The 27,117-nt window shown below is 46.7% G+C and overlaps 1 protein-coding gene across 1 annotated transcript in view; it reads left to right on the top strand.

Moving 5' to 3' along the window:
- The window catches only part of CNNM1 (cyclin and CBS domain divalent metal cation transport mediator 1), a 57,479-nt gene that overhangs the window by 11,605 nt on the left and 18,757 nt on the right, over window positions 1-27,117 (top strand). Inside the window, exons 2-6 of the mRNA XM_045784485.2 lie at window positions 11,490-11,633; window positions 14,701-14,841; window positions 16,942-17,111; window positions 18,647-18,746; window positions 19,153-19,200. Coding sequence (XP_045640441.2) covers window positions 11,490-11,633; window positions 14,701-14,841; window positions 16,942-17,111; window positions 18,647-18,746; window positions 19,153-19,200 — 603 coding nt within the window. The remainder of the gene's footprint in view (window positions 1-11,489; window positions 11,634-14,700; window positions 14,842-16,941; window positions 17,112-18,646; window positions 18,747-19,152; window positions 19,201-27,117) is intronic.

Raw genomic sequence — 27,117 nt, 5'->3', positions numbered from 1 at the left:
ATGTGAGGCACCTGCCATCTGGAGACATGAGTGTGCGGCTCAGTGTTAGTGACTGAGGCAGAATCAGAGGCCACATCTGTGACTTACGGCCTCAGGCCACGGAGCCACAGACACACAGTCCCAGACACCTGGGCTCAGATCCCGGCTTCTTTGTTTACTAACTGCGTACGAGGGCAGGTGACTCTACCACTCTGAGGCTTATCTCCCTTCCCAAACTGGGAATAATGACACTGTGTGGTAAGTTTACTGCAAAGGCTAAAGATAATTCCTGTACGGTACCACATTCCAGACACTCCACTGTTTGCCTCCTACCTTACTGATCTAATGACACGAGCTGTATCTAGTTAGTCATTTAGTATAACAAGTGCTTTCTCTGATCCAACCCACGTAACCATGCCTGCACATAATGAACCGAAGTGAGAGTTGTTTACTTTGGACAAGGGACTGTTTCTCTGAGTCTCCAGTTTTCTCATTCATATATTAGTATAACAATCCCCATTGGGCAGAGATGTGATGAAGACTGGAGGTTAACGTGTGCACCCTCTGAACAATACGTATGGCAGTTACCCCTAGGGCAAAAACTGGAAAGTGGGGTGAATGTTGACCTGTGTTCTCAGGAGTCACCTTCGTTTAGATCAGAACAGTGGGGAGAACGTTGGAGAAGCTGTCGGCTGTCTTTATGAGAACCTTCAAAAGGGTGCGTTTTAAGGTCCCCTCCGGAGTCTGGCTTACTTAAATAGAGCCCCTGAGAGCCACACCTCTCTCCTCCCTGGGACCAGCCTCGTTCGGCCCGAGCGTCTGGACTGGCCCAGGACTGTATGATCTCTAGACAACTCAGGCAGGCCTAGTTGCCATTCAGCATCTTTCTTCATGTCTGAGGTTGGTTCATGGCCTGCGAATGTCACCATCAATCAAAGCTTAGCCAGATCACTCTGGGTCATCATGGCGATTGCTTGAGCTGAGGATCCTGGTTATGTTTAGCCTGAACCTAGAGAGAGACACCCTGGCCCCACGCCTGCCTCTGAGGCCAGCTCTGAGTCTGAGAGGCCTGAGGTTCAAGGATCCAGTCTCGTTTAGTTGTCTTGAAGCTTTCCACGAACCCTAGGTAGGTGGGTCCTTTCAGTTCCCTGAGTTCGAATATTGGCTGTACCATTTATTAGCCGAGTATCCATGGACCAATTGTTGTTTGAATGGGGAATAAACAACAATCCATTTTGGTAGAGTAGTAGGAAAGAAGGCAGAGTATATACCAAAAAACCATGGAGGCCTTTAATGGCAGCAAAAAGCCTTCAGAAATGATCCTTCCTGGTACATGTTACTAAAGTGGGGAATAAGCTCATAAATGCTGTCTGGGGGCGGTCAGTCTGGTTTTGGTGGATAGAATGGATTGGAGCTGGAGAAACCAAAAGGAGGATTGGTTAGGATATTAGTGCCGTTGTCCAGGATGTGATGAGGATGTGGAAATCAAGGACTGTGCACTTGCAATTGGAATGGAGAAAACCTCTGAGACTTCATTATCTTCTGGACATTCCTTCTCAGGCTCCTTTACTGGCTCCTCCTACATCATAGTCACTGATGTATCCTCAGCACTTGGAGCAGGGCCTGCCCATATCAGATGCTCAAGTATTTGTTGCATGAATGTTGAATTTCTATGACCTCTAAATGGTGGAATACCCCAGGGCTCAGAAATGGATCTCTTTGTCTAGTCTCCCTCCTGTGATTATTTCATTCATTCTCCCAAAGATCTCATCAACTCTGGACTTATATTTCCAGCTACCACTTGACATTCCACTTGGAGGTCTGAAAGGCATCCCAAACTTTATCCCCAACTGAGCTTCTGCTGTTGATGCCAAACCGACAACTCACGCAGTATTTCCAAACTCTATAAATTGCAGTTCCATTCTTATTGCTACTCGGGCTCAAACTTCTCTTTTGCTCTTGCCCCACATCCAGTCCGTCATGTAGGCTCTGCTCTCAGCATATCTGGAGAATCTGCTTACATCTCACCACCTCCCCTACTATCTCCCAGCCAAGCCACCGCCCATCTCTCACTCGGATCACTGCCAGAGCTTCATATGTGCTTCTGCCTTTGCCCACTTTGTGTCCATTCTTAACACAACAGCTAGGAAGAGCCTTTTATTTTTTTATTTTTTAAAGATTTTATTTATTTATTTGACAGAGATAGAGACAGCCAGCGAGAGAGGGAACACAAGCAGCGGGAGTGGGAGAGGAAGAAGCAGGCTCATAGCGGAGGAGCCTGATGTGGGGCTCGATCCCATAACACCGGGATCACGCCCTGAGCCGAAGGCAGACGCTTAACGACTGCGCCACCCAGGCGCCCCAGGAAGAGGCTTTTAAAACATAAGTCAGATCACATCCCTCTTTTGTCAAAACACACACACACACGTACACGCACACACATGAAACTGTACAATGGCTTTATCTCTCTCAAAGAGCCAAGCCCTTACAAAGGCCTTCCAGGCTTTATCACAGATGCACCAACCACCCCTTACTTCCCTGACCTTGGCTCCTACTACTGTCCTCTCCCACACTCAGCAGCCACCCCCCTGGCATCCTTGCTATTCCTTAAGCACATCAGTAATACTTCCAACTAAGGGCCTTTGTTTCTTGTTCTACTGTGAAAGGTGTTCCCGAGATACCCACAGGGCCCCCCACTACCCTGCCTTCAGATCTTTACTCGAAAACCACCTTCTCGGGGAGTTCATCCCTGCCCTCTCTTACCTAAAACTGTAACATCCACACACTTCCTCATTGCTCTACCCTGCTTTCCTTTTCCCCTTAGAGCTGTGATGTAGACTTTACATATTTATCTGGCTTATTATCTCTCACCCCAGGTTACTAGAATGTGAGTTACAGAGGGAAATGGTTTTGTCCATTGTGTTTATTGCTGAATTTCTAGTGCCTAGAATAGTGCTTGCAACATAGTAGGCATGAAATAAATACTTGTTGATAAAATGAAGGAAGAAAAGGAGAATTACAAGAATGTGGGGATTTTTGTTTCCTAATAGGAACAAAGGAAAAGAAAGTAAAAAGTGACTCCTGAGTGATGACCCTGGGTAACTAGGAGGTTGATCGTGCCACTTTCTAGAGTGAAGAGGGGCAGGCAGAATGAGGACAGTGGCCCTTGAAGATCATGTGATCCTATTGAGATAAGTGATTTTGAGAAGACAAGGAGACAGCTCAGGCAAAATGTTTAAAACGGGATGGGGGACCAAAGTAGACACGGACGCTGAGATATAATTGCGTCCTCAGGGGAAAGGTGCTGGTGATATTTAAAGTGCTGGGCTCTGCTGGGCTCTGTAATCAAGAAGAGGGGAGCAGAGGATCAAGGACTAGAGCAGAGGCTCTTAACTCAACTGCCCAGTAGAGTCACCTGAAAAAGTTTCAAACATCCTAATGCCTGGACTGCACCCCGGCCAGTTAGATCAGAACTTCTGTGAGTGGCACACAGGTAATCTATAGGTTTTAAAGCTCCCCAAGTGACTCCCACCTGCAACCAGGGTTGAGAATCACTGAGCTAGAGCCTTTGAGATGTGTTTATCTTTAGGTAAGGGTAAAGGAATCTGCAGTGGAAACAGAAAAATAACAGTCCTAAGGGTGGGAAGAAAACCAGGGTCTTGACCAGTTCTTCTCATACTCAAATGTGCATAAGAACCACCTGGAAACCTGAGGACATGCAGATTCTGACTCAGACTTCAGGGATGGGGCTGAGCGGCCACAGCTCTCTCAAGCTTCCCGGTAATGCCAAGTCTTCTGGTCCAGGGGCCACACGTTGAGTAGCGGGTGTCAGAAGCAGTGCTTCTCAAAGTTCAGTGTGCATGAGAATCACCTGGGATATCATTGAAACAACTGTCTGGACCGTACCTCCCCACCAAGTCCCAATTCTGTGTGTCAGACGTGGCACCTGAGAACCTGCATTTTGAACAAGCACCCAAGTGAGGTTCAGTGCTGCTGCTCCCAGGAACACACCTGGAGTTCAGGGCACACTCCAGGGTAGAGGGTTACCAAGACCAAGGTAAGAAAGAGGAGGCACTCAGTGCTGTCTACTAAATGAATAAAAGATGCTGCGGGGACACCAGGGAGAATTAAAAGGTAGCAGATGTCAATGTATTTTACAAGGTGAAGGTCATAAGAGAGGCAGAAACCATAAAACCATAAAACGATTTCTGCTTTCCTTAGTTCTCTATTTCTAAGCAATTATGCTTTTGTCTTAGCTTCTAAATTTTATCTTGGGAACTGTCACCTTAGCAAAGTGCTGTAGCTATTTTTGAAAGAGAAAGGAAGCAAATCAATTTATTTGCTTTTTTTTTTCCCCAAGGCATATGCTAACAGAGGCCTTAGGAGGTCCTCTCTGTAATATGCCTAAACCATCTAGAGGTATATTTATTAGAAACCCTTGGAGAACATTTCCACTTCTTCAAACACCGAAATATAGTTGTAGTATTGCCACGGCTTGCTGACTTTCTGTCTCTTTAAAGCAAGGTTCCAACCTCAGCACTACTGACATTTCTTGTTGTGGGGCTGTCCTGGGCATTGGAGGCTGCTTAGCTGCATTCCCTGGCCTCTACCCACTAGATTCCAGTAGCGTTTGTCTCCAGGAATTGCTAAATGTTCCCTTGGGCTGGGGGTGGGGGGCATCCAATCAGCCCAGTTGAGCTGTAAAAGCAAAGCCTGAAAACCTAGTTGCCCTTCTAAGAAATCTGACGTGTAGTTTGGGTGTGTTGATGCCCACAGTGATGAGATGGGCTACTTCCAGAAACCAGTACTAGGACCACCCTTTGGATTTGGGAGACGAGAGAAGTGACTAGTTTGACTTTCAGTAGTGGGAAATTTTATTGACCTGAGTGAGACACACCAAGAGCCTAATAGGTAGTGCAGCACCTCAAGCTTGTCTCAGACGCGATTGGTACAAAAGCTACAAGAAACCCCTTTTCAAGCTCAGCATTAAACAGTCAACACTCACTCTCTGCCCAATGTCAACCAAATGCCATAACTACCACATCGTACAAGAGCACGCACTCAGCAGTTTTCACTACAACTACTACCATTTGTTCCAGCAGGTTCTTTTCCATCTTTTAGTAAGTACTTAGCATCCGGCGACTTAAACCAGGTGCACCAAACAGGCCAGGATCTTACTAGACATCTCAGTGCTTGTTTTTCTTCCTCATTAGTAAGTTATCAAATAACCAGAGTTCCAAAGCCTACCCATAAACCAGAGTTTTTCAAACTTTAGCCTGCATCAGAACTAGCTGTAGAGCTTCTTAAAATCACAGATCACTGGGCACAACCCCTGAGATTCTGATTTACTAGGGGTGGGGTGGGTCCCTAGAATTTGCATTTCTAACTAAGTTCTCTAGTGCTGCTGCTGCTGCTGGTCCAGGGAGCACACTTTGACAACCATGACTATAAACCAACTAGTAGTTCTCAGCCTCGGCTGAGCATTAGCATCACCTGGGGAATGTTTTAAACTGTTGATGCCATAGCCCCACCCCAAACTGTTGACACCAAATCTCTGGGTGTGGGATCCAGTCTTTAGAACATCAAAGCTTCTCAGATGATTCTAACATATAGCCAGTGTTGGCGACCATTGAACCAGTGAAATGCATCCCAAAGCATTGGGCTTGGAGGATTTCATGCGTCATGGAAGGCTATAACATGACTTAATCCCAGATAGGTATGACTGACCCCTTATGCTTCACTGAGGATTGAGTTCCAAACAAAACCATCCTAATGCTGTGGTCCAAGCAAGACTCAGGCCATAGGTATGTATTCTCTACTTTGTGTCTCAGTAGGGTGTGGACAGCATTGAACTTAGAGGCTGTAAATCAGAGGCTGAGAGAAAGTAGTCCAGGCTGGAGGGAAGCAAACTAAGGCTTAAGAAGCTCACAGCCTCTAGAAGCCAAGAAAGGCGTAATGGCAAGCCAAGCCATCAGGACAGAGCTGGGGCTTCTGCTGAGACTGGACACAAGGAACATGGCAGGGATTGAAGCCAAAGGCCAGAGTGTCTGTAGTTACCAGTTCAGAAGTAGAACACCAGTAAACACAGAATAAAATATACTCTACAACAGAGACAAGTGTAGCCTTAATTTTTAGAAAGGGCATTGCCATAAAATCCACTGTGTCTGCATCGTTCAACTCAGCTCACAGATTTCCCATCTGTTGGTGTTCAGGGCCACACTAGTTTGGTCCAGGGACATAATACCTCATAAAGCAGTAGCATTCATGAGTTTTCTATGTAAAACATTACCTTTTGCCTCATTATGTCTTAATGAGATCTTTGTTCTTAGATTCTTTCCTCCCAGCTGTGACAAACCCTCATCCCAGCTCGCCTTCTCCACCGTCACAGAAATTTATAAGATGGCGCCCTCTCCTCCATTCCTGTTCTCCCGATGGCCTTGCCTGTGTCTGCTTTTGGTCTCTGCCACATCCGAGAGCACAAAATGACAAGTACTCTAAACTAGCATTTTACCAGCATCGCCACCTGTGTCCAAACCAGTATTGCTCTTATATTTCAACCTATTCTCTTTTTATGAAACAGTTCCTATTTTTACTCACCCACTGACTTCCTGCTCATTCAAGCGCCTGTTCTTTTTTTTTTTTCCAGTTGGCTTTAATAACATATTGAGATAAAGTCACATACCATAAAAATCACCCTTATATGGTATACAATTCAGTGGACCATCAATTGTGCAACCATCACTAATTCTGGAACACTTCATCACTCCAAAAGAAACCCCACAGTTTTTCCCCACCCCCTTCTTCCCCTATCTCCTGGCAATCACTAATCTACTTTATTTCTATATAGATTAGTCTATTCTGGACGTTTCATATAAATGGAATCATACAGGGTGTGGCCTCTTGGGTCTAGCTTCTTTCATTCAGCATGATGTTTCAAAGTTTGTCCATGTTGTAGTGTGTACTCCGGCTTCATTCCCTTTTTATGGCCAAACAATAGTCCATTGTCAGGATATACCATGTATTATTCATCCTTTCGTCAGTTGATGCATGTTTGGATTGTCTTGACTCTTTAGCTATTAAGAATAATATGAACCTTTGTGTACACATTTTTGTGAGGACATATGTTTTCAGTTTGCTTGGATGTTTACCGAAGTATACAGCCATATATGGATTTGGTAGAATTGCTGAATCATATAATAATTTATGTTTAATATTTTGAGAAACCACCAAACTTTCCCAAAGCAGGTAACTCATTTTACAATCCCACCCACAATGTCTAAGGGTTCCAGTTTATCCGCATCCATATCAACGTTTGTTACTGTCTTTTTTTATGATAGCCGTTCTGGTAGGTGTGACGTGGTATCTCATTAGGGTTTTGATTTGCGTTTCCTTAGTGATGAAGATGCTTAGCATCTTTTCATGTGCTTATTGGCCAGTTGTATATCTTCCTCGGATAACTGTCCAGTTCCGTTCTTTGCCCACTTTTTAGTTGAGTTGTGTTTTTATGAGTTGTAGATTTTCTTTATATATTCTGGATACAAGCTCCCTATCAGATATTGGATTTGCTGGTAGTCCGTTAACTAATTCTAAAAGCATGCTAAAGTCCAGTTGATCTATTTTTTTCTTGGTTGCTTGTGCTTGTGGTGTCTTATCTAAAAAACCATTTTTTACTCCAAGGTCACAAAGATTTACTCCTATGTTATCTTCTGAAAGTTTTATAATTTTCACTCTTACACTTAGGCATTTGATCCATTTTGAGTTAACTTTTGTGTACAGAGCGAGGTAGGCATCCAGCTTCAGTCTTTTGCGTATGGATATCCATTTGTCACCCACTAGCTATGGAGCTCTTACTCTGTGCCAGGTGCTATTCTTAGATTCTGGGGAAGTGGATATTAAGTAGAACATAGCCTTTGCCCCTCGGAAAGCTTACCATCATAGTAGGGGAAATCACTTAGAACAATAGCATGGTGAAATTATGCCTGGCTCCTGGAGTGGATATAGCAAATGGTAGCTGCCATAATAATAATAATAATAATAATAATAATAATAGCTATTATTGTTGTTATAAATGCCAAAGAAAGTTTTGTACAAAGTGTTATAGTGGGAAGGAGTGACTACGTTTTCCATGTCTCAAGATTGGCTTCACTTGGAGCCACCCCCAACCCTTCTGAGGCCTTGGAGGTAGAGGGGTACAGGGAGATAAGTCTCTTAAAGGGCAGCCTTTTTGAGAGAAGATGGCCCTCAGGTCTGTGTGTCATGAGCACAGAAACACATGGTTTCTGAATAGAGGATTATGTGAACAGGGTTATGTGATTTCTGATTCCTATTTCAGTCTGTACCCAAGAAAGAACAACTTCCTTCATTTGTCTGTAGATCTCTGTAGGCATTTGAGGTGATCAGAAAGGCTGATTGTGAATCATGAAATATTTCTAATAGATTACATAAGTGTATTGTCTTAAATATTATATAATTAGGACTTAAAATCTCTATTCCCTGGCAGTCACAGAGTGGATGTCCTCAAATTGACCTTATGAGGTGTAGACCAATGGTTGATTTTCACATGGAAGTTGTGGCACTCTGTGAAACATCATAAAATGTTAATTTATTTAATCCCATTTCATGAACTTAATCTCTTAGTGGCAGAAGTATGGCTATATTATATATATTCTGAGCTCCACAGTACAAAAATTACCCAATGATAGAAACTAATTTTAAGAAATCGTTTTTCCAAGAGTTCCGTTCTACTAGGCATTTGTTTTGTCATCTGTTAGCACGTGTTAGCGGGAAAGTGAGAACAGGTGCCATAAGCTTAAGAACAACGTGTTGAGGAAAAACCCTTTAAATTGAGCACATTCTAACAATTAGCTTAATCTAATTTAAGCTACAAAATACAGTTGCAGTTGTTTCCAAGAAGGATAATTTTAGAACCACTGATGTAGAGTTTAAATTTTAACTTAAACACATTGTATTTTATCAAAAAATAGAGGTTTTGGTGTCTGGTTTTAATACCGCCTATTGTATCAACTATGGATTTTCGTTCAGTTTAGTTCAGTTCGTTAGGCATTTATTTGGCTTCCTGTTATAGGGAGGGTACCCTATCTTAGTGTATAGCCTGAAGGGGCTTATGGCCTGAGGAAGAAACATGGTCTGGTAGAGGACACGCACATTGCTAGTTACAAGAAGCAGCAAATGGTGACAAATGCTCTAATGGTGTTATCAAGGGTTTCAAAACACAGGCAAGGAGACATTGGTTCAGATTCAAAATGGGGCAAATCCAGTAGGACTTTCTTGAGGAGCTAGCCCCTGAGCTGGAACTTGCAGAGTGGAGATGGGGTGGGAGGGGACAGTGTTCACAAAGCCTTAGAAAGTACACATGGACAAAGTGGGGGTAGCGAAGGTAACATGGCGCCCCCGGAGTATTGAATGAGTAGGGGATGGCGCAGGGCATTTTGCCGTCTTGATAATGCCAAACCAATGAGTCTCGATTTGATTCTGTGCCTACTAGGGAGACTTGGAGGGTTTTTGAGCAGGGCAGTGGCATGATCAGACCAGTTTAGAGATAGTTGAAGGAGAGGTTGAAGGTGCAGAAGAAATTAGAGACCATTCTTGAGTGATACAAATACCATCTTACCAATTAAAATGCCTGATAGGTAGCTATCTTGTGATTTGAAGTGTCTGATACAGAAGTTCATGTGTATAATTTTAATGGTTAATTATGCCTCCAGCAAACTGACTACTCCTTTTATCTGATATTTTTAGCAATGGCCAAGCTTATAAAGGGTAACACTGATAAAGCATGAACTTCCTTTTTTTTTTTGGCAAGAATAACTTCTAACTCAGCACCCTAGATTTTCCCCTTAAATGCCTCTTAGCCAAGGAAAAGAACCACCCAGATTTGCATTTCAGAAATAGGATTTGCAGATTAAAAGCAAACCAAGGTGAAGCAGGATTGCAGAACTGTTAGGTAAGACTCCGTCCCTACTTTAGGACTGAATCCAGTTACCTGGGTTTCCAACCCAGCTGTGCCACTTCCAGGCTGTGTAACTTTAGGCATGTTACTTCACCAGTCTGCGCCTCAGTCCTTTCATCTATAAAATGGGGGTAATAATGGTACTTGTCTCAGGGGTTGTTATGAGGATTAGATGGATCAATACACACAAAGTGCTCCAGATAGTGCCTGACTCATAATGAAAGTTCAATACACGTTCACTATTATTACTCAGTCGTTGGACAGTAAAAATGCACTGCCTGCCTGTGACCCGTTATATTTTACAAAGCACTCTCCACGCACACACTAGGTCATCTGAGCCCCACAGTGACTGAATGGCTACTGGTTATCCTAGTTGCCATTACTGCTCACAAACCACCCCAAAACTTAGAAGCATAAAGCAACAATCATTCTGTTATGCTCACAGGTTCTGTGAGTCGGAGATTTGTACAGCAGGACTTGCTTATCTCCGCCTCACAGCCTACGCGCCCGCAGCTGGAGAAGACTGGATGGAGTGGCGGGAGGGGTGGGGGGGCGGGGGGGGCCCTAGATTAGCCGAGCCTGCAGATCCGTTGCAACACCGCTTCTCCACTCACCTGCCTGGCCCTGCGGTGGGGTGGCTGGAAGGCCAGGCTCAGCTGGACCTGTCACCTAAGCTCTTACACTTGCATGGGCCTCTCCACCATGGTGGCCTCTGACTTGGTAGAGCAGCTCTCCAGCAGAAGCCACGTGCCTTTCGTGACCCAGAAGTATCCTTGCAGACGCTCCCCTGTCCTCTGTCGGTTAAAGCGGTCACAGGCCCGCCCAGACTCAAGGGATGGAGATTTGGGGCCATGTTTTAAAATCACCACACTGGTATCATTCCCTAATTCTAGATGAGAAAATAGAGACTCGGTAGAGGTTAAATGATTTGCCCAGGGTCAGTTCACAGAGAGTAGGTGGGATAGTTACGGGGGACGTTCAGAGGAAGAAAGAAGACTTCTAACCTAATTCTTTTGATTCCAAATTCTCTTTCTTTCAATTCTTTCAATTAGATTATTCATCCTCCTCCAGCTTAGATATACTTGCTAATATGTAAAAGTTAAAAGGAAAAAAGTTAACTGGCTTTATGTATATTCGTTTCTTTCCTAGAAAAGAGACAAATATAAAAGTATAAGGTTGGGGGAACCTGGGTGGCTTAATCGGTTAAGCATCTGCCGTCATCTCAGGTCATGATCTCTGGGTCCTGGGATTGAGCCCCAAATCGGGCTCCCTGCTCAGGAGGGAGTCAGCTTCTCCCTCGCCCTCTGCCCCTTCCCTTCGCTCATGCTCTCTCTCTCTCAAATAAATAAATAAAACCTTTAAAAAAAAAGCATAAGGTTTGTATTTGAAAGAGCTTGCATACAAACTTCATATTTTAAGGAAGTCCTAAGATGAGTTCAGTCCCAAGATGGGTTACAGAGCAACTTTGTATAATTTTCTCATAAGGAAAGACTTCTAAAAATATTCCAGATGCTTACCTGGGACTTCATTTGTTCTCTAGGAAAATCTCACCTGGCCATTGTCCAGCGGGTGAACAACGAGGGAGAAGGAGACCCCTTCTATGAGGTGATGGGCATTGTCACCCTAGAGGACATCATAGAGGAGATCATTAAGTCGGAGATCCTGGATGAAACTGACCTCTACAGTAAGTGCATGGCCTTGGCTCTCGTCCAAGGTCATCCCATTTCTCCTGAGACTCTCAGAGCCCGCTTACTTCGACATACTGTGTGAAAGGGTGTTGGGACAAGCCCATGCATTGCTGGGTCAGCCCCCAAATGTTAGGTGCTGGCACGACAAGATACCCTGGCTTGAGGCACCCCAAGTCACTGACAACATGCTAGCTAAATGTTTATCAGGAGGGAACCTATGGGAACTGAGCCAAGACTGAAAAGGAGACCTCCCGGCCTTTGGGTGGAAAAGGGACTAAAGGAAACTGAGTGTGCCTTGGGTGGCCACCCTGCCCTTGTTTCAGTCTCTCCCCTGAGTTGTTCTGGTTTTTTCTCTTCATCCATCTAGACGCAATCCCAGCACTCTGTGGGGTTGCACTCTCAGTCGGCCCACGCCACAACACCAGCACGCAGCGGGACCGTCAGGAGATCGCCCACACACCACCTAAGCCAAAACCTTAAATACCCTTCTTCGACACTGCTCTTCTCCCTCACGCTTTTCCAGCCCTACAGCCCAGTTGCTCGTCCTGGCTCCCCAGCCCTGCCCTCCCACCCAGCCCCCCTCAGGAACAATATGGACTCTGTGCAGACAGTGACTGCTTTTGGTTAGCCAGAGCCTTATCAAAGCTTGGCTTGCAAACATTACAAAGGCTTGCTTTGTCTGTGGGATGAGAGTGTTATCTAAATCTGCCGGAGTCTCTAGGCCAGGAAGTGTTTCCTCCTCTGAATTTCGCTTCATGAGACAGCAGTTCCTTTTCCCTACCTCGGATAACTCATTCCATCCAGACCCCTGTCCTTAGTTTGCTAGAAGCAGCCATTGAGAAACCAGCTCCCAGTACAAAGAGCTTTAACGCTGTAAGGCAGTGAGCAGTGCAGAAAGACTGCCTTCCCTGTAGACTTAGAAGAGATCAAACCCAAAAGGGGGGTCAGGCCCTGACAAAACACAGTAAGAGCGTCACAGTATCTGGTGTTGCTCTGATACCCTGGCCAGGCCCAACTTCTTCAAATAGGGGTTAACCTCTACCGCCCCCATTCCCTTCTCCCTTCAGCGCTGCCCACTGCTGTTGATTTAGAATTCCCGGGTATCTCAGTAGATGTGTCGCAGAAGACGGTCCCACTACAGCGTTGGTGGCCGATAGTAGTGATGGTCGTCTAAGTGAGTGAGCTCCTCCTCCAGCATTGGTTTTAACAACCTTAATGCTCCAAATACTCACTATTAAAATAAAAGGAATGAAGAGGGAGGTGAGGAATGATTCTCCAATGATGAAATGTTAAGTGGCATTCTGATGGAGGAGGGTGAGGGGAAGTTTAGGCAAACGTGTCCTATAAAGCAGGTTGCTCACCAGTGAGAGCAAAAGAATCAGTCCGATACCTGTATTTGCTGCTCTCTTGCTGAGCAATCCTCCTTCTAAAGGAGAGGGTTAGGGCTTTCCTGCCCTTATAAATAAGCTAATGGCATGATTCCTTAAGAGCTGAGAGAAGGCCAAGGAGCCAGGAATACTGTGTTTCTTCTCACTTGACCCTGACCCACAGGACAGCTGAGTCTGCATCTTGCCACTGTCGCTACCCGAGCAAAAGGGGTGTTAAAGCAGCAGCCCAAATTCTAGATAGGCCCACAGGACTGCAGCACAGTAGAAGGGCATTTTCTGTCTTCCAGCAGGAAACCCAAACAGTGGGGCTGACGTGAGCTCCAAAAGGAGAAGGAGAATACCAGGGAGCCAGATTCTAGGGTCCTGGTTACTTGTCCCCAGAATTCATTCCCTTTAATGTCCACTGCATCCACTCGACCTGCACCAAGAGTTCCCCCCAGCCCTGTCTGTCTCCAGGCCAAGTCTGGAGAAATCCCAAATGCCTTTCCCTGCTCCTGTTAGCACTGTGAAATAGGCAAGATGTTTCAAAATTTTACTCAAAACTAAGGGAAAGCAAAAGACACCTGACCAAAGAAAACATTCCCCCTACCCCTAAGAAAATATTTTTTTAAGACAAGCTTTTAAAAAAAGGGAGAGGGGCGCCTGGGTGGCACAGCGGTTAAGCGTCTGCCTTCGGCTCAGGGCGTGATCCCGGCGTTATGGGATCGAGCCCCACATCAGGCTCTTCCGCTATGAGCCTGCTTCTTCCTCTCCCACTCCCCCTGCTTGTGTTCCCTCTCTCACTGGCTATCTCTATCTCTGTCGAATAAATAAATAAAATTTAAAAAAAAAAAAAAGAAGGGAGAAAAAAGTTAAATTGGAAAAAGCAGGTTTTCTCCATCAGTAGCACAGGCCATCTAAATTCCCCTAGATTTTGCCTGAGGGTCCCACCTAGAGAACCCAACTTTTTAAGTTATAGGGCTATTCCCATTCCTTCTCCTTTCTTCTTCCCTTGATTTTTTCCCAATTGTCTCCCTGGAGAGAGGCTAGGGTTGAAGCAGGAGAATTGTGAGTGAGAAGAGGAGGTGACCACCTACGTCCCTTGGGTGACATGCCTCGGATACTGTGCAGGGCGTGGTTTAAATCAGCAGGAAGAGACGCGGTGAGCCCAGCTTTGGGGACAGGAGAAGGGCAAGAGGCAGAAACCCCCTGGGCTCTGCCAAACCCCTCGATGCTGAGAAAGCTGGTCCCTCGTGTACGAATGCCATTTTGTAAGCACTTCACAGGTAGGTTCTGCTCGGAGTCCCATAACCGCATGGGATGAGCAGAAGTGTTATCGCTACTTCTGAACCTCGTTGTGTAGGTGAAAACAAGCATGCACTCTGAGCCCTAGAGAGCCTGCAGAGCTGTAAGGAGGGGAGCCAGCACTGGAACCCCGTCTTGGGGGCGCCAGGCCAGCCTTTCCCCTCCGCCACCCAGCACCACCTAAGTGTAAATAATCCTGGGACCCGGCAGCGGCTCCCACTTTCCGTCCCTTAGTAGCATCCCTCTGCTCGCCGGGAAAGAGAAGTCGTGAGGTCACCTACAGTTGACACAGTGCAGAAATTCACGGGATCCCAAAGGCTCTATCTGTCCCATGAGACTGTGGGAAAACTGATTCTGAGACGGCTGCCGTCGGTGCCCTGTGTCCCTGCAGCCGACAACCGGAAAAAGCAGAGGGTCCCACACCGGGAGAGGAAGCGGCACGACTTCTCCCTGTTCAAGCTTTCCGACTCGGAGATGAGGGTGAAGATCTCCCCGCAGCTTCTGCTGGCCACACACCGCTTCATGGCCACAGGTATGGCTCTGCCCCCCACCCCCCACCGCCGCATCTCCTCCCCCAGCAAGGGAAGCAGAATCTGGAAGGTGAAACTCAGGCACCAATCACGGTAGTACCTCGCAACCTGATTCCAGTGCGCAGCAGAGAGGGACAACCCCTGTTCCGGGGGACGGGGTGCCGTAGGTCGAGCCGCAGGAGGCCACATGCTGTCCTGTGCAGCCCCAGGCCTGATCTTCTAGGGCAGAGGTAAGTACAACTCCACTCTGCTTGTCTCTCTTCCACTCAAGAGCTAAAGCAACCATTGCTGCCCTTTTCCCTCCACCCCCTGCCCCCTTGCTTCCTGGCAGGAGCCTGAGGCCGAGCTCCATCCTGTTGGAGCTGGAGTGCCCCCGAGGCGTTGCTGAGGAGGGAAAGGCCCTGTCCTACCCAGCAAGGAGGCCCGGGGGTCGGGACCCTCCCAGGACCAGATAGGCTGTGAGCTACAAGTTCTTAAAATACAGAAGTCAGTTTTGAATCTTGGAATCTTCAGAAAAAAAAAATGAGGATCCAAATACAAACTTCTCCTTCTTTTAAAGAGGGTAGTATTTGTCTTTGAACTTTCTAGTCTTCTCGCTCAGGCCTAATTAAGGTGCTGACTTAGAACAATCACACCCACGACTAAATTCAGTTGTCAGTTAGTCCGACATCTATTTATCAGGTGTGTTATGCGTGCTAGTACTGTTCCAGGGGCTAAAAAATAGAAAATTTTAACTTGGAGCTTCTTGAAAGTAGTTTTCAACCTATTTTCTAGTCCTGAGTACAGATTTCTTTTAACTACTGGCTGCCTGTCACAGAAAACAGCTGTATCTGTTCACAACATGATATAACATATAATAATATCCATTAATATGAAAATGTGATGCAACAAGGCTTCACATTTTTGAGAATGTATCACTTAAGTAATTAACTCTATATTAACTTGGGATTTCATTTCATTCAACAGATACATGTCATACCAATAAGTCAGATTAAATTCTCTGTATTTCATTTGATTATAGCATTAAAGCCTTTATTGTTCACATGGCTTGCTTATCCATGCTCTTTTTATCATTGCTTTTTTTTTTCTTAAACCACTTTATTGCGGTAAGATTGACATACAAAAAGTGGTACACACGTAACGCATACGACTTGAGGAGTTTGGAGCTAAGTACACACCTGTGAGACTATTCCCACAGTGTCTGCCATAAGCATATTCATCACCTCCAAGAGTTTCCTCCCACCCTCTTTATTTATTATTTTGTTATGTTAACATAAGATCTACCCTCTTAGCAAAATTTTAAGTATACCATACAGTATTGCTAATTACAGGCACTAAGCTATGCAGGAGATCTCTAGGACTTATTCATCCTGCATAATGGCAACTTTGCACCCTTTGACCAATACCTCGCCCATGTGTCCCTCCCACTAGCCCTGGCCAACCAGGATGCTACTCTCTGCTTCTACGAGTTTGACTATTTTATTACTTTTGAAAAATTTTTTGAGAGAGAGAACACACACAAGGGTGGGGGAAGGCAGAGGGAGAGGAAGATAGAATCTTAAGTAGGCTCCAGGCCTGGCGTGGAGCCCACCGAGGAGTTCACTCTCACAACCCTGAGATCATGACCTGAGCCAAAATCAAGAGTCGGATGCACACCGACTGAGCCACCCAGGCGCCCTGAGGTGACTATTTTAGATTCATCATATAAGTGGTATCATACATGTTTGTCCTTATGCGTCTAGCTTATTTCATTTAGCATGACGTCCTCCGGGTTCATCCATGTTGTTGCAAGTGGCAAAACTGCCTTCTTTTTTAAGTCCACACCCAACTTGAAATAACATCAAGAAGAAAATTAAAAGTGCCATTTCCAGAATGGTGACCTGTTTTCTCCAGGTTGCCAGCACAGGGACACACATGCCCAGAGGGCATAGGGGCGAAGCCGAGGTGCGCACTTGGGTGGAAGACCCCCCCCAAGAGACTCACAAGAGCCCTGCCGGCTCGGTGCCCCGGAGCAGGAATGGAGCTGCCTCCGGACCCATGCCTGGTGTGCCCATCCTGACTCCTCCAGCTGCTGATTCTTCCTGCCTCCCTATCTCCCCTAGAAGTGGAGCCCTTTAAATCCCTGTACCTCTCAGAGAAGATCCTGCTCCGACTCCTGAAGCACCCCAATGTGATCCAGGAGCTGAAGTTTGACGAGAAGAACAAGAAAGCCCCAGAACACTACCTCTACCAGCGCAACCGCCCCGTGGACTACTTCGTGCTGCTTCTGCAGGTGAGCGGGAGAGTTAGAGACCCTCCCAGGGCGGGACAAGGGCATCTCCGGGCTGGATGGACAGGAGCGGCTGTGCCTCCTCAGTGCCGGGTTCGAAGGCTCTGCCTGCTACCTCGGGGCAAGGCCAGATGGGATGGGAGTTTGTCCATGACCCACAGGAGGGGCCAGGTGTGACTGGCCGGTGTCCTGAGAGTGGTGGGATCTTGGTGGCAGTCAGCAGTGTTTATGGTGGGGTGGGTGGGGATGCACGTCTCGGATCTGCCATGCTGACGTCTCACCATACCTGACTCCCACCCACTCCTTGCTCTGGAGGTGCATGGAACACATCCACTCTCTCTGCCCCATTTCAGCCTTTGCGGCCTCTCGAATCTTCTCCGCCTTAAGAGGACCGGGAGGGAACAACTGACTGCATGAAAGAGGTGCAGCATCTTCCCAGTGCTCACATAAGTACCGTCGCCTTCTGCCCTGGGTGCCTGGATAGGCCTGTCGCAAATAGCTGTCATGTGCGGTTCCAGCTTGTGACGCGGCTGGCTCCCTGGCCCTGCTCCACCATTAGCCCTGGCACTATTGCCCATCTCTTCTCAACAGAATCTCACGAACCCGAAATATAGTGATTGCCTTAAAATCTTAATGAAGCTCAGTAACCTTAGAAGTAACTCTTTGCTTACAGTCCACCTACAGCCTGTCTGCTCTGACCCTGTAATGGGCCCCACACCCATCCTTCCACATAGCCTCAGAAAATGACCTCCCTTCTCCAAAAACGGAGTCACACTCTTCACTGCTGAAGACCAACAAGAGTCCCGTTACATTCTTTATATAACATAATGAACTCATATAACCTACTGTCTTATGCTTCCTGTAAACTTAACCACTTTCAAGTAAAAGTTGGAGGGAGTGAAAGGTAGTGGCAAGAGTGTAGGTTCAGAAATGGGAAAGATCTGGCTTTAAAATACCAATGTTGCCATTTTCTAACTAACCTTGACCAAGTTATTTAACCTGAGCCTCAAATTGATTCACCTGTAAACTGGGGGTAAAAGCAGTATGGACGTCATAGGGTGGTGGGACCGAGTGAGTGTACATAGCACAGTGTCGGGCCCACAGATACACGCTACTGCTGGCCATCAGCTGTCGTTATTCCTGCTGATGAATCAAACAAGCTCCCCACAGACTCTGATTTTCTCTCAACCGGACTCAGAGATGGTCTAATCTCAGACCAAACCAGTGGGCCAGTTTACGGGGCCCAGGGCTAGCTGGGGCCAGGACATTCATCATGGAAGGGCCATCAGAGCATGCAAAGAGAGGTGGTTATTCAGGACTCGATGCCTCTGTATGAACTAAGCAATTAATGTACCGCCAAGGCCTACTGAAGTCGGAGGTGCTCTTCTTGAAACGGATCTGGACGGACTTCACATTTCCCTGTGATAAGAACTCAAGTCCAGCTGTTTGTTATCCAGACAGAAGTGCCTAGGGTTGTAGTCAGTAATAGAACTGGAAGTACTCGAACACGCCCTTAGTACGCTTCCTTCTTTCCCCAGGGTAAAGTGGAAGTGGAGGTTGGGAAGGAAGGCCTTCGCTTCGAGAATGGAGCCTTCACGTACTATGGTGTCCCAGCCGTCATGACCACTGCTTGCTCAGGTATGCCAGTTCCAAGCCAGAGCTCCTTGGGGAAGCAATGGGATATTGTGGAGAAGAGCATCTGCGTTCAAGTCCTGACTCCTCTTAGGGACTCTCTGTACAAGCCATTTAACTTCCTAGACTCTAGTTTCCTCCTCCGTAAAATGGGTGGAAGAGTCCTTTCTGATTCAGAGAGTTTGTTTGTGGAAGTACATGGTAGACTGTAACATTAGCAAGTGTCAGGAGCGTATAGGGGTATTTTTCCCTATGAAAAGACAAGTTTATTTTGCTTTCTACACTTCCATTTGATGGCCTGGTTTTTGCAGGGTTACTTGGTGCTGGGGGTGGGGTGAAGGAGGGAGCATTCCCACAAGAAGGTGTGTGTTGTGAACTGCCTCTGAAACGCGCTGCATCCTTCTGTCCTCAGATAACGACGTGCGGAAGGTTGGAAGCCTGGCCGGATCCTCTGTCTTTCGTATGTATCTCTCAAACCCCTCCCTCATCTGCCCCCATCGTTGTCCGGCCTCAGCCCACTCTGGGGACCTGGACTGAGCACTTTGAGCCTGGGCGGGGGCTAACCCAAATGGTGGCAGCCTCTTTGTAATGCTCTGCCAGGAACACTGCCTCCTGCCAGGTACCCACAGTCCACAGGCTTTGCGTTTCTGTGTTTGGAATGTTTTCTGCTGCTTCTCTGCTCACGTGCAAGTGAGGAATGACAGGGAGGGAAGTTGCGAGGGGAGGGGCACCATTTCGTGTCACCTGCTGGGGAATGCAGGCAGGTGACTGGGGTGCTCTGGTGGAGGTTCAGCCTTTCCTTCTCTGCTAGGATGTAATTCACCCACTGGCCTTTACTTTACATGACACGGGTATGTCATCACTGTATCGGTAGGAAATGACCGCAAGGTCGTGGGATGTACGTTCCAGGCTGGCGCGGTGTGTCGCTTACCTGCTTCTCTTTCCTCGTCACCACGTCGTAGCTGGTGGAGAGCTGGCTGCCAGCTGGCTGTGCACGCTGATGCGGGGGGCTGCCGCAGGGCTGATGGCTCGTTTGTTCTGCCCCTTCTGCGCTCTGCCTTCTCGCTGTTTCCTGTGGGGAGTTAGCATACTTGCATTTAGAAGGCATGGCATTTATTGGGCTATAAGTGTGATCCAGAAAGAATTATTTCTCTAGATTTCTTTTTGATTCATGGGTCTGAATTTTGCATTGCTTTCAGCTGTTGGTGTTTACAGTGGTGGCTATTTTCATGCCAAATGGGGTGTTTTCTCTCACCATAAAAAAGATTTTATGGAGTGCTTTCTATTGGGATTTATCAGAGGATCACAAAGCTTGGTATCACAATCCCTGGCACAGGAAAGGTACCATTTTAATACAAAGAAACTAAAGAATTGACTTGCTCCAAATTACCCAGCAAGTTAATGACTCCCCAGACGCATTCCCATGTCCCGGCTAGTTCACACAGGGCAACGAAATACGGATTTGAGGGGTGCCTGGGTGGCTCAGTATGCTGAGTGTCTGCCTTTGGTTCAGGTCATGATCTCAGGGTCCTGGGATCGAGCCCAAAAAAGAAGAAAAAAAAAAGAAATACGGATTTGAGACCCATCATGTTCCAGAAAGCAATTTCCATGTGGAAATACAATTTACAGTGTAATTCATATCCTGGCCGAGCAGAAGGCTGAAATGAAGCTGAGGTACCTGCCCGCACCCAAGGCGTGGCCCAGTGTGAGCTGAAGACCTAGAAAAGTAAAGCCCTGGTACATTATTACACTTACATAGGCCCACAAATCTCAAGCAAGGTTGATGAAGGAAGCATCATCATCTTAGAACAAGAACTCTGGATGGGGAAGGGATGGGCTACAGGAGCAGGGAAATCTTGGGTCTCCAAAGGAGATTTCCATCCATCACATTAGGGATTGTTCCGTAGAGTAATTCCTAGGATTCTGAATGTTACCTAGACATGGGGCCCTATTCTGGCTCTTTCAGAAGACCAAAAAATGGGCGAACAAAGAGCTACGTGAGGCTCCCCAGCCCACCTAATATGGATGACCTTTTTTCTTTAAAAAGAAAATTATTTTAAAAGCCATGGGAAGCTGTTACCTGGTTTCCTCCCTTCCTTTCTTCCTGTCTCTAATTCTTTCTATCCATTTCTCCTTCCATTTTATCAGTGAGACAAGAGTAAACTTGCAACACTGATCTCTCCTTCAAAACTGGTAACTAAAAAGGAGCATTAAATTCTTCCCCTCCCCTCACTTCTGAGTACCTTTATAAATCTTCAGAAGGAGAAAGAAATCGAATTAGCCAGTAGGGGCACAGAGACGTTTCCCATCATCCCCCGCAAGCACTCCCCACTTAGTGGGGTACACTGTGGCATATCCACCAAGGCTGCCACAACCCCCACTTGTGCCGGATGCACCCCCAGCCCAGGGTCCAGCCTCCCAGCATCACTCACCGGCAATGAACCTCAGCCTACAGTCAAAGGAGAGTGTAAGGCAGTGAATTCTTATAGGGTCTGGGTCTAGTAAACTACCCCTGTCCTCAAAGCCAGCCTGTACCTTTATTAGCCTTTGAGGGAGATTAATGGGATGACAGGTTCGCCAGAACCCTGGCCTTGGACCTAGCCTCAAAGTCGAAGTTGAGGTTATGAGTAAGTCACCCTGGTTTTCCTGTGCAGGATAAAGGGAACACAGCCAACACAGTCCCCTGTCTCTCGGATCTACTGCCAGGGAACCCAGGCAGATCACGGTGAGCCTGGGACTCTGAAGGAACCAGGCTTGAGCTCAGGGTAGAAGGAATGGATGCCCACAGGGCAATGCAGGCAGGGAGAGGCTGTCCTCCTACCTTTTGGTGGGGTGTATGTTTCACTTGCAGCCCAGGAAGCTCTAGGATGCTTCTTGAGACTGGGGGGTTTCTTATCCCGGTATGTCTCACATTAGGGGCCCATTCCAATATTCTTTGACATCTGGTGTCAGACCAAATGATTATCAATCAGGGAGGTATAAAGCTCCCCGACTCCCCTGCGTGTATGGGTAATTTCAGGACAATCACTCAGTGCAACAGAGAAGACTACGGAAGTTGCCGATTTCAGTGTGCTGTCACTTGCAGCCTGACTTTATTTAGTCCCCAAGGAAGGGTCTCTCCGAACAATTAGATAAGAGAGGGGAACACAGATTCCCAGCAGAAACACCCCTTGATCCAGCAATGCACAGTTCGTCCCCAGCTCCTCGGAGTCTGAGGCAGGGTTCGGCTTCCTCCGGCTGCCCCTGGCAGGAGCATGCTCTCTGCTTTTAGCTGCGGCGCAGGGGGCAGATCCCTGAGGCGGTGGGGAGAGCCCGGGGCGGGGGGGGGAGGCAATGCTGGACTCCCAGCATCTACGCGGGCTCAGAGAGAATGCTGTAGACACACGTCCCCCCCACCCCCACCCCCACCCCCTAGGGACCCTGCCTGTTCTTGTCATCGGCAGGTCGAATCCCCACTAAGATTACTGCACATCTTTTCAGAAGACTTTCAGCCAAGTCTGTTTTATGTTCCTGTTTCTGGAGAGTGACTTTGTGAGAGAAATTTGCAATTTCCCTGTTTTCAGAGGCAAGATTCCCTTTTGCAGAGAAATGTGACATTGTGAAGATTCAAGAACAGACTGACTCACACACTTTGCTCTTTGTCTTTCTCCTTTTCTGTTTATCTTCCCTTTCGCAACTCACAAATCCTTGGCCCTTGACTCTTTAGTGCCCGTCTCTGTGTCTCGTACCTTCGCCTTCAGCAGAGGGGACTCTCTGGCAGGCTCCCCAGGTAAACATGCGTGGGTGTCTCGGTCTCCATAGATTCAGTGGGGTGTGCAAGAGGCCATCGGTCTCTGTCAGGGTCCCGCAGAGAACTCGTCTCTCCCGGCGGGCACTGCCAGGTCTAAGGCTCATCACACAGATAACGTGGCACAAACGGCCCAGGCATTGCTGAGTCGTGGTGTCACTTGTGAATTTAGCTCCCAGGGATGTCTCTGTGCAGGTACAGGGAGAAATGAGGGGGCGAGGGATGGTGGGAGTTCTTCCTCATCATTTGTCTCACTGCAGAATAGAGGGATGAGGAGTGCATCAGGAGAGGAGTAGAAGGAAACAGCAGAGTACCATTCCTTACTGCTACCTGTTTTCCCTCCACCATTCATTCTGTGTGGCCTCTGCCTTTAGCTGACCGCTAACCCATCCTCATCTTCCCCGTAACGTTACTCTCTCTGGCCTTACTCATACAAAGAATATGTGTGAAAATTTCAAAACAACTTTTCATTAGGTTTAACCTCTGTTGTTAATTAAATAAAAGTTGCTGGGTTTCTTTTTAACTGGGTCAGCCAGCTCCCTCCTAGAACTACCCAGTAACTCAAGGGTGGAGGAGAATGTAATGAATCTAAATAATAAATGAAGTGTTTATATTGTTTTCTTGTCTAGAGGCTGCTCTCTTAGGCTCATGAAACAAGTAATGACCAAACCAAGAATCTATCTGTTAAATTGCCCTGAAGTTAGAATGTGAAAACACGGTCCATTTCCCTGCAACCCCCCATCTGTCTCCCTATCCCAGTGCCACAGTAGGATTCTGAGGCCCCACCATAACCTCAGCCAGCAGGAACCCACTTATGTTTTGCTCTCTGTACAGTAGACCCTCAACTTTCAAAAATGCTATGTCCTGAGACCTCAAAACCCCAAGTTTGCCGCTTCAGAAGTATTTATGTTGACTCCTGCTTTCCAAATCTCATTTTCCCCATCTAAAACCATCTGGTTCCCATGTTTATCTGTACAAGTTAATCACCTTCTCAAATTTCACCAAAGTTTTCTCTCCCATTTAATGATGATTTTCCGCCAAGAAATAACGTTTTTCTCGCTTTGTGAGAGCTCATGCCTTCGTGATGATTCCACACCAGTGTAGTCGATGCGGGATGCCAAGCGGGTGCCTTTTACCAGCTAACTGGTCTACTCCTGCCTGCCGGCAAAATGAGACATGACCACATCATGGACTTCAAGACCCTTCACACGCAGGGAGTCTTGACGAATGAAGAGTATGCTATGAAGTTTCAGCCGCAAGGGAAGGCTTACATTTTTAAAAGATACTCAACCGAAAGGATCAAAGCAGGGGTATAGCTTCCTTTTAAATTACCCTCAGTTAACCAGGCAAGCCAGTTCCTTGTAACTTTCCAGTTAAAGGAAGGTTAATTCTAGCTCATTGATATTTATTATGAAAAACTTGATGGTAACCCAGTGTCAGACCAAGATGAAGGCGACTTGTTTCTGCTGTGTGACACCCCCACCCCCAGGAGGTGCTGCGACTTCTGACCCAACCCTGGTGGGTGGCAGCTGTCCTGCGAGCTCTTTTACCTTCCTCTCATTTTCCATGACTGGCTGTTCAACCCAACAAGAAATAGGTAAGCCGCAAAGCTGAGAGCAAGGCCAGCTTCTCCCCACCCTTGGCTTACCTCTGCAGAGTGGAGCAGTGATGAACACAGCAAGAAAAAAGAAAAGGCGTGGGTGCCCTGCTTCTCCTTGGACTCTCTCCTCCCCACCTCCTTTCGTCTGGTCTCCTTTTGTCTGGCCCCATACTTGATTTATGATCCAAATACAATTATTTGCAGATATTATGTCTCGCCCCCATCTTACACAGAGGGAAGAGAAATCCTGGAAATTAATAGGGCCTTCAAGTTTAAAAAGAACTCAGTCATTTTATTTGATCCCTACAACCACCTCAGGAGATGGGAAGGAGTTATCCGTGGAAAACAATAGTAAGGAAACAGGCTCTGAAAACATTGATCCATCCATCAGTATCACAGGTGTAATGAGAAGGGAGAAGGATGAGGATTGGAATCCAGATCTCTCTTTTTTTAAGGTCACATTTATTTACTTTTCGAATTTTTCCAATTCTTTTTTATTTTTAACAAAAAGTTCCCAGTTGAGGTGAATAAGTCACAGGAACAAAAAGCAGAGCACAAGGAATACTCAGTGATACTGTGATAGCGATGTAATGGACAGATGGGAGCTACACCTGTGAGCACAGCACCATGTGTAGACTTGTCAAATCACTAAGTTGTACACCTGAAACCAGTGGGACCCTGTGTGTCAACTGTACTCAAAATAAAAAAAGGTTTCTGGTTTTATTGAGACATAATTGACATATAACACCGTGTAAGTTTAAGATGTATGTGATAATTTGATACATATATATTGTATACATGGCAAAATTCTTTTTTTGTTTTAAATTCCAGTATGGCTAACATACAGTGTTATATTAGTTTCAGGTGTACAGTGTAGTGACCTGTGGCATTTTAGAAACAAAACAAATGAGCAAAGGAAAAAGAAAGAGACAAACCAAGAAACACACTCAAACTGATGGTTCCCAGAGGCGAGGGGATGGGAGATGAGTAAAATGGGTGATGGTGATTAAGGACTGCACCTGTCTTGATGAGCGCTGGGTGATGTATGGAATCTGAGCCTCTTAGGTCCTACTTCTATTGTCCTGGACTTGGCTACCCCTCTGAACACGGGCATTTTGTGCCCCCTAGAGGACTGTGACTTATTAGCATTTTGAAAGCAGTCATGCTAATGAGTTATGGTGCTCACAATGGATTGAGGCCAGCGGTCCCTGCACCAAATATTGCCACCATTATCCAGAGGCAGTTTCCTTCTATTTGAGCTTTAGTTCGAAATAAGGAGAGCGGAGTGGTTTTGTGCATTGCTTCCAGAGCATGATGTAATTAGCCAGCTTTGCAGGTGCTTTCGTTTAAAAAGTAGACTTCTGATCAACCCACTGAGAGTACACAGCTCCAGTTATCATTCCCTCTCCCCGGCGTCATTCCTTTTTTCTTTTCCCAGTGGAGATGATTTCGAGTTCCCCATGACAATCCTTCCCAATCCACAAAAGCACAGAGGCAGGAGAGAGGTCAGGAGCAGGGATTCTTTTTCAGTGTTCAGTTGACATCTGCAACGTGCTTTGAGATGGATGGGGACCGTTTCTTCCCAGAATATACAGGGAGTCTCTAAAAATAATCCTTTTACTTTGTGAAATGTGGTAAGCGGCAATATTCCTTTGGGTTGGCTTTTGTGTCGTAAACATTTGGGAACCATTAAAGCCCCATGTAATGTGAACGAGTTCATCTGGGCTCCTAACTTGGGCTGATTTGCGGAGTTTACATTGTAGCTTTGACAGAGAGCTTTTGGCATTTGGTTGTCTGATGTTGACTGTTACCCCAGAATGATGAATTTTAATAATCCTACTTTGTGCTCTTATAGACCTATGTAATTAAACTCCCGCATCCAGTTTGGAGAACAGAGATGGCCCATGGCACAGTGACCATGACCCAGAGGACTGTTCCCCCTTGTCCCTCACTGATGCTCCAAAAGATAGAGGCCGGCAGCCGCTGAACCCTATTTCCCCCTCAAATCCCCAGACCGGAACGGGAAGCGGGGCCTTCTTCTGTATCACGGGTTCTGCTCTAGGTACAGGTGTCATGAGTGAGGCAGGCATCCCAGAGCTGTGTACAGGTTCATAGGGTCACGCCTATCGGTGCAGAGGCGATTCCATTCAGCCTCAGTTAGAGTGTAAAATCCTCTTCCACCCCCTCTCCCACCCTAATTTTACCCCAGCGTCTTCTCCACCCAACCCCAGTAACTCCAACTTGCCCTCTAGGACAGATATCCCTTGCAGGCTGACCACACAGAGACAGCAGGAATGGGGTCTATCATGCTTCTCCCCAGCACTTGCGAGTCCAGAGCAGAAAACCCTGCTCCCCACCACCCAGTCTCCAGGGCCAGCTTGAGGATGTGATGTAAGCAAGAGCGGACAAGGGATAAGTTGGCTGCTTGGCCTACCCCCTGGTGAGGGATTCTGTGGTCAGTTTGGTCGCTGTTTGGTCTGTCCCCTCTTAGACCTCTTCCACTATAGCTCTTTTCCTCTTCACTTCACTCCCCCAGCCTGGGCCTCTGCTCTTAGGAAATGCCAAGGGGAATTATACAACTTGAACTAGTTTGCCATGCTGCTGGGACACTCGTCTGTTACTGATTTCTTCTCTTTTTTTTATTAAAAGCATTTCCATTTCCCTTGCTCAGAAACCTCTGAGTGTATGTGCACAATTACCAAAATGCCGAGTCATCAGCGTCCTACCTATTGAGGAATGTCAGGCTCTGGGACACGAAAACACTGATCTTGCACAACACTCAGATGAGCTGGGACTTTCTTTGTCATGAAGTTTTTTTCCTTTTAAAAATTGCTTTTATAGGCCCGACCTTTGTAAGACAGTTGTATCTTTTGGCGTTGGGAAGCCTTTGGGATTTTGAATAAACCTTCAATAGCCTTGTTCTTACTTTAAAAAACAAAATGCCACATGCTTCTCCTCCTAGCACCACAGTGATGTCGCTCGCATCTGAC

The sequence above is a fragment of the Ursus americanus genome, chromosome 6 (genome assembly GCF_024610735.1).
Source record: "Ursus americanus isolate L20-20 chromosome 6, mUrsAme1.1.p, whole genome shotgun sequence".
In the NCBI taxonomy this organism is placed as follows: Eukaryota; Metazoa; Chordata; class Mammalia; order Carnivora; family Ursidae; genus Ursus; species Ursus americanus.
This window is presented reverse-complemented; position numbering and strand designations above follow the sequence as displayed.